At 33.9% G+C, this 8,694-nt stretch overlaps 1 protein-coding gene across 1 annotated transcript; it reads right to left on the reverse strand.

Moving 5' to 3' along the window:
* Positions 1–1,400: 1,400 nt before the first annotated feature.
* LOC143921465 (uncharacterized) lies at positions 1,401–5,288 on the reverse strand. The gene is made up of 2 exons (XM_077444792.1): positions 5,097–5,288; positions 1,401–3,650 (listed from the first exon to the last, which is right to left on the reverse strand). Exons 1-2 carry the CDS (start codon positions 5,217–5,219, stop codon positions 2,316–2,318), a joined length of 1,458 nt encoding a protein of 485 aa, XP_077300918.1. The 5' UTR covers positions 5,220–5,288; the 3' UTR covers positions 1,401–2,315.
* Positions 5,289–8,694: the final 3,406 nt, after the last annotated feature.

Raw genomic sequence — 8,694 nt, forward strand, 5'->3', positions numbered from 1 at the left:
ATAATATTTGAATTAGATCCGTCCATTAAGAGAGCTGTATACCCGAAACCTTAATTTTGTTGCCGTTCCTTTCTTCGATATATATGTTATATTGAGTGAATGCGACAGTTGCGATTCGACCAGATAATACGTATGTGGCGGCTCGCTATACGACATGGTCGAGTTTGGTAACCTTCCTGCGAGTGGGGACCAACTCGATTGTGTTCGGAGTTAGCTACCTCACTCTGCCTTCAGCTGTCATAAATAAAACACGTGCATTAACATGCCAGTCGTCTCATTCGTTCATCCCGTTTATTTCCCGTTTAGTATTCTCCAGTTTTCTCCTCCGAAACTGGAACAATTTAAAAAGAAATTTCATCATCGGTATGAGAAAGATATTTTCTATGCTTGTGTGCTCGTATTTTTTTAAAAATCAACCGTAAAATAAGCACGCTGGACTCTTCGTGGGTGTAAAAATGAGGCGATTTTATAGATGTTTCCTAGCTCCTATAAAAAATAGCTAATCAAAAAAATAAAACCACAGAAACATGCCTATGGTGGATATCCATAGCATATTAAAAAATAATTTCTCTAGTGCCATAATTGAGGAAGGGAGAAGTGTAATACGTTTGTATGGACAAAGCGCTGGTGACCAGCCCTCTTAAGCTTGTTACATTCTTAAGAGGGCTGTACACCTGAAACCTTAATTTTGTTACCGTTCCTTTCTTCGATATATATATTGAGTAAATACGATAATATATATCAATATATATATTGAGTGAATGCGACGATTGCGCTTCGACCAGATAAAACGTATTTTAAATTGACAAAATCGAGGTTTCGTATTCTTCTATTTTCTCCTCCAAAACTGGACCAATTTTTAAAAAAATTTCATCATCGGTATGAGAAAGATACTTTCCGTGCATCTATCGGCGTATTTTTTTTAAAATCGACCGTTAAATAAGCACGCTGGACTCGTTTCGTGGGTGTAAAAAAGAGGCGATTTTATAGATGTTTGGCGGCTCCTAGCTCCTATAAAAAATAATTAATCAAAAAAATAAAACGATAGATGCACCCCAATGGTGGATATCCATAGCATATTAAAAAATAATTTCTCTAGTGCCATAATTGAGGAAGGGAGAAGTATAGTACGTTTGTATGGACAAGGCGCTGCTGTCCAGCCCTCTTAACACCCTTTTATGTTTTCTCGGGTATTATTCGTGCTCTTTTTTTGTGACAATAGTATATAATCTGTATCGTTGTGTGGAAGTAGCTAAAAAGCGTGAGTTCGTTCAATTTTTGAGAACATCGACGTTTTGGTTTGTTCGGATTTGCAAAGTGTTAATGCAGAAAACTGTGTTATTTCAAATATCTTCAATTCTTAAAATAATATTGATAGGAAATAAAAAAATCACTTTTTTGGGTGGTCATCAACTTTATTCAAATTATATTGCCAATAGAGTTTTTGATTTTGAAATGATACATACAAGTACTTATTTGTAAGGTAATTTCTGTAAAAAAATCATATATTCGTAGTTGCGTTTTTTCAACAACTCTACAGCCCTGGTTTTAACATGGTATGAAATCTAATGTGAGAAACTTTTCGATGGGTGGAATTAAACAATTAAGTATAAATATTAAATTAAAATGTATTTTATATAGGTATAGGATCGAACACAGGACAATTTTCTCTTCAAAATCATTTTCGTTTTATTTGCCATCTTTCCTTTGCCGTATTTGAATAGGCCATAAGTGAGTATGCTGTTTATGACTTTACCGTTCATGATATTGCAGTCGTGGACAATCGATATTGCTATTGGCGTCTTTGAGTTTACGCGTACCCAGTTTTCCCAGTATGAGTTATTTTGTGTATCGTGAGATGGGATTTTTGAGCAAAAGATTTTAAACAAATGTCACAATTATATGGTTTCAACCAGAGAAATGTAATAATAATAATAGAAGGGCCCTTACGAATAAATAAGTGTTGTCAATATAACGCGGTACGTCTCTATAAATACGCTACAACGCACGGAATACAATCAGAGCCATTTATTTATAAAAATGTATCCCATGTTGTTTATTGTGTGTTTTTGAATGCATTGTCCAATTATTACCGATGCTTGCCCATCTTGCGAGTAATATAAACAAACAGAGAAGTTTTTATCGGACATACGTCGAGCACCAAGCATCAAATACGACTGATGCTAAAATTATTTAGGATTGTCTATGGACAATCGTCACTTGATAATAATATGACGCCTAAAGCCACTTCTATTGATATAACATTTTTCTGGTTTCAACCCAGTATCAGTTCTTTGCCACATGGGTATTGTTTTTCAACGGCATGAGTTTTTTTTATGTTTTATAAGACTGGATTTTTTAGTAAATGATTTTAAACAATTGTCACATTGATATAGTTTTTCCCCAGAGTGAGTTTTTTTGTGTTCCGTGAGGCGGAAGTTTTGAGGAAAAGATTTTGAACAAATGTCACATTTGTATGGTTTTATTCCAGTATGATTTGTTATGTGTATTGAAAAGGCAGATTTTTCAGAGAATGATTTTGAACAAATGTCGCATGTGTATGGTTTTTCCACAGCATGAGTTTTTTTATGTTTCAAAAGGCTGGATTTTTGAGTAAACGATCTTAAACAAATGTCGCATTTATTTGATTTTACCCCAGTGTGAATTAATTTGTGTTCTACAAAGTAGCCTTTTCGAGCGAATGATTTCAAACAAATGTTACATTGGTACGGTTTTTCTCCAGTATGAGTACTCATGTGTATTTTAAAGTTAGATTTCTCAAAAAATGATTTTAAACAGATATTACATTTGTGTGGTTTTATCCCAGAATGAGTTCTAATGTGTTTAACGAGACAATCTTTTTTAACGAATGATTTTAAACATATGTCACATTGATATGGTTTTTCCCCAGTATGAGTTTTTCTGTGCATCATGAGTGGGGTATTTTGAGCAAATGATTTAAAACAAATGTCGCATTTGTATGGCTTTAATCCAGTATGAATATTAATGTGTCTACTAAGACTATTTCTTTGAGCGAAAGTTTTCAAACAAATGTCACATTGGTATGGTTTTTCCCCAGTATGAGTTTTTTTATGTCTCGTAAGGCCGGATTTTTGAGTAAACAATTTTAAACAAATGTCACATTTGTATGGTTTCATTCCAGTATGATTTGTTATGTGTATTACAAGGGCAGATTTTTCACAGAATGCTTTGGAACAAATGTCACATGGGTATGGTTTTTCCACAGCATGAGTTTTCTCATGTTTTACAAAGCTGGATTTTTGAGTAAACGATTTTAAACAAATGTCACATTTGTATGGTTTTGATCCAGTATGAATATTAATGTGTCTAATAAGACTATTTCTTTGAGCGAAAATTTTCAAACAAATATCACATTTATATAATTTTTCCTTCGTCTGATCATTAACAGGGGTGTTGCTAACGTTTGGTGGCGTATTAACATCAGACTCATTTTCCCATATTAAATCTTCCAACAGAACTTCTTCTCGTTTGATATCTGCATGACTGTTTAGCTTCAATTTCGAAATTTCATAATTTCGAAGACAAACTTTTCGAAAACTGATGAGCAATTCCAGATTGTTATTACAAGGACGACATATCGTATCTGGCAATTCGTCGTCTTTCTTGATCTGCAAATGAGAAAGTTTTAAATGAGAATGAGTTCGGATGGCAATAGGTTAAAGTGAGCATTTATTTCAAATTCCAACCCGGGTTATTTTTAACCTTTTCAAACTGAATATATATATATAATCCTGGTTAAAATAAGGACGTGAGTCACAGTTAAAACTTTTCTAGAAACATATTAACCGTTTGCCCGCGGCCGTCTTCTATGGAAGCTTTGGGCGACAAGTCTGTAGCGTGGCTGTCTTACATAGAATTTCTGAACTTTGCACGGGATTTTGAGCCTTATATGCGCCTATTTCAACTGTTTTAAGGTTCAAAATTGATTGAATATATTACTGAGTTGAATGTCGTCTATTCAATTTGCTTAAAATGAATATATACCAGTCAAAAATTAGTTTTTTGTGGAACCATCCTGAAACCTCGTTTATGTGACGTCACGAATGTTGAACAATGGCGACGATACGTCTTAATTGTATGAAGAATGATTATTTGACAATTAAGCCAAAACTACGAGATATATTATGTATTTTATTGTTTAAAATAATACTTTGTGTCAATTAACATATCTGGTTACTTGAGTAAATATTAATATCTGTATTTAAGGTCGAAAACTCGATTGCCAAATTCGCGAAAAAGGTGCCTCATACAGGGCGTGTTCGCTATATTTATTGCCGCGGGCAAAGGGTTAAATATAAAATCCACAACGAAATATGTACAATAAATTATACAATAGTAAATGTTTAACAAACAAATATATAGTTTAACAAACGCATTCTATAGAAACTGCTAAGCGATCTTTCGAGAATATTTAAATATTGTGATAAGTGTAACCATGCGAAGTAATTTTCGAGAATTGATCGATTTTATTTTATTTTAAAAAATTATGTACATACATATATTCAATTTGGATTCTTTATGAATTGCTAGTTTGAGTGTTTTATTAAGTAAAAAATATTTTTACTTTACTTGGAGCACAAAAAAGAAAGAATATTAAATTGTGGTAATTGATGAAAAATCCGAAACACACGGAAATCGAAATGCTATTGACGGAATGTTGTCGAATTTATAAAGACTGCTAATATTGATCTTGGAAATAATCTACGTCAAAATATTTCAGATGATACTAAAAAATAATCATAAGTTTCGGGCGTTTTAGATCTAAAGGGCCATTTCATAGAGACCCGAACCCAAACAAGGCCAGAGAAGTTTTAACGAAATGTATTATTATCCTAAATCAAAATATGGACTGACCCTACGTTTGTGGCTTTGCTATTCTAATATTATGGAATCCGTTTATTGTGAACCATGTTAGCTTTTTTCAAACAATAGTAAATGGCGTTCGTTTTATGGCAGTTACGGTAAAAATTCACGGGATCGTCAACATGCATTTGCTTGGCTTTATCTGAAACACATTAATCAGATTCACGAGTAAGGTGTAAAGGGTGAACGACCTGCAGCTGACAGCAGGACGAAATGCTTTCGGCCAAATGTGGCTGAGGATTTCCATGGATGGAGACGAAAGCCTCAGCTGGACCAGAAGACAAGCAGAGTCTGCACTGCATTGGAAACTCCATTGAGGCAATTACGAGAAAAGATGAGTGACAAACTATTAAATGTCAAATTCGCCTAAAGAGATTTGGTCTAGAGAACACACATTTTACAGCTATAGCGCAATAGGGCTAGCACAAGTCGTCATTGTTCGGTGATTATTCCGCACAAAGTGATCTCAAACACTTCACGGCACATCTGACACCTGGAAATTCCATCCATCGAGAGCTACCCATACCCATACTATCATACTAACGAGAACTCGAGAGTCGAGTGCCAGATATGCCATATTCGCAATTTTCGTGGCAACGATTGTCGTGTGCACGATCGCAATGTGCGAAATAGTCTGTTTACCGTCGTTCACCGACAACTCACTCATATGTGATGAGTCAGACAACATTTCAACTTTTTTCGGGGGATCAAAATTTAGCTACCCTGTATGTTGTTTTATATTATCCACTTAATCGCCACGCGTTTTTAGAAACCGTTAGATTATTCGAACCGATTTGACGATTGTGTTTAGTGTCAACCCTTGACACTACCTATTGAATATATGAAAGAAACAATCAACTTGGTAAGCTTTTTCTAAAAATTCTATGGGGTGAATGTTATCTTCCTGAAGTTATGTGTAACCGATTTTAGGATGTGACCAGTTTTAGTGTGACGGGTGATCACGTGTGACCGATCTAGATCGACCGGTTGTCCTGTGACTGGTTTACATTTGACTAGTAGTCTGTTTACCGTTTAAAATTGTTAATTTCAGCTGGCCTAAACTTTTAGTGACAAATAATCGCTTCAATTAAAATTCATAGTATTTCAAATGACAAGCATATTCCTGACCTGGCCAAATTTAGAGAGGGGGAGGCAGTGGTGTCACCCTAATGGTTTCCATGGGTTTCCGGAAACCCTTTGTTAAAAATCAAAAGTTTCCCGTTATTTAATCTAAAAATTCATATAATTTTTGTTAAAAATTATACTAACCTTGAAAATGTAATGAACTGTGATGTATTAGTGCCTTGGATGAAAAAAAAACATATATATACATATTTTTACAAACCTCCTTTACGTTTCACTTACTATTACAATTATTTCAAAACTAGTGTTGGGCCCGTTGATTTCAACGGGTGGTTACGAAAAGGAATTGAAACTCGAATAAAAATAAAGTTGAAGATATTGAACCGACTGGTTTCGGAAAGAAATTGATGCACGAATTACAAATTACGAAGTGATTACGAATTACGTTTTGTGCATCGCCGACGCCCCGACGCCTTTGCCCCCAGCGTCATACTGGTTGATGGTTAATCGTCCGTCACATACAAATATATTTATCGACAGTCCGTTTTTATATATATTATAATATAATATTATTGAAAACAAATTTGGAAACCAGTTGTTCCAAAATTGGGGTGACACCACTGGGGGAGGCAAATGTCCTCCTGTGAACCCTCAAATGATATCTCTGTCTTAATTGAAAGGTGCTGTATCGTTCTCTTTAGAACCGTAGCGATATTTTTGGCGCCCCTGGCAAATATCAAATTTGTGGCCCCTTTAATATTTTTTCATTATATTTAAAGAATTCATTTCATTTAAAAAATACATATTTACTGAAATATTTAAATTAAATAATTTAAAAAAAAAGCAGGTTATTATTTATTATTTATATTATATGTAAATGTCCCACATAAACAAATTAAATTTTTGAGAACGTTAACGTTTTTGTTTGGATTAAAAAAGTATGAATGCAGAAATCTCTGCCATTTCAAATATCTTACATTCTTAAAACAATATCTATAGAGAATAAGAAAAATCACTTTTTTTGGATGGTCATCAACTTTATTCAAATTATTTCCAGTATTTTTAATTGTAACATTATTTTTGTAAAAAAAAATCATATATTCGGGGTTCGGAGTACAAAAAAATTAAACTTGGTAATGGCAAACTAAACGATGATATATTCAGACTCATGAACGATACAGTCAAGCGACGCATACTCGAGAACGGCAAACTCAGAGATGCTAACAAGAGTGATTTTGAAAAATTGCTCATAAAACGATAGCTCACTATACGATTGCTAACACGAATATTGCTCACATGGAGAATTTTTCACTTTTTTCATGTTTGCTGCTCATTAGAATGACTGCAAAGGCAAAACAAATTGAGCAAATATAAAATTTATACTCTGGGTGGAAAAAAATTTCGATTGATTGATTGAGGCGTGAGCTTGAATAAATATATAGATATTCCTGAGGTCTGTTTTTGTTGCAACATAATATTATATGAAAAAAATCATCTCTCTCACTCATACTATGTAAAAGGAAGTAAATTGTGAATAGCATGTTCCAAATACTAGAATACTCATGATAAATTTTCATGTATTTTGGTTATATGTATGTAGAAATTACTAATTAAATCGATTCAGATTTCATAAGAACTAGCTCCCAAATCTGATACATCATACACAAAATTTATCTAACGTGTGAATAAAACTGGTCTCCGTGACGGGCCGGAATGTGAAATTACCGAAAACGTAAATATCGGAAGGCAAAGATCGAAAATCGAAATATCAAAAAAAAGGGTGCATGGTAAACGGTACATACTTACTTAATTTGCGCGAGCAGGATACAACAGGAATAAGAGGAACAGGCTTTTCCTCCCGTATTAATGTGCGCGCGCAGAATACGGGAGGAAAAGCCTGTTCCTCTTGTTCCCTGCTCGCGCAAATTAAGTGAGTATGTACCGTTTACTATGCACCCTTTTTTTTTGATCTTTCGACTTAAGATCTTTCGATTTTCGATCTTTGCCTTCCGATATTTGCGTTTTCGGTAATTTCACATTCCGGCCCATGAGGTAGATCCGAATAAAACAGATAAATTAAGAAAGATAATAATTTAAAATTATTCATTGCATTCTACGTAGGTTCTTGTCCCTTTGCCCGCGGCAATAAATATAGTGAACAAGCCCTGTACGTGGGCACCTTTTTCGCGAATTTGGCAATCGAGTTTTCGACCTTAAATACAGATTTTAATGTTTACTCAAGTAACCAGATATATTAATTGACACATAAAGTATTATTTTAAACAATAAAATACATAATATATCTCGTAGTTTTGGATTAATTGTCAAATAATCATTCTTCATAATTGTATGAAGACGTGACGTCACATAAACGAGGTTTCAGTATGGTTCCACAAAAAACTAATTTTGACTGGTATATATTCATTTTAAGCAAATTGAATATATGGCATTCAACTCTCAGTAATATATTCAACCAATTTTGAACCTTAAAACAGTTGAAATAGGCGCATATAAGCCTCAAAATCCCGTGCAAAGTTCATAAATTCTATTGAAGACAGTCGCGCTACAGACTTGTCGCCCAAAGCTTCCATAGAAAACGGCTGTGGGCAAACGGTTAAAGCAAAGTTATTAAAAAGTGAAATTTTATTTTATTTATTATTTAAATATATTTCCATTGACGAAGACATAAAGAATATAATTTAAAAG

This window comes from Arctopsyche grandis, chromosome 13 (assembly GCF_051622035.1).
Source record: "Arctopsyche grandis isolate Sample6627 chromosome 13, ASM5162203v2, whole genome shotgun sequence".
In the NCBI taxonomy this organism is placed as follows: domain Eukaryota; kingdom Metazoa; phylum Arthropoda; class Insecta; order Trichoptera; family Hydropsychidae; genus Arctopsyche; species Arctopsyche grandis.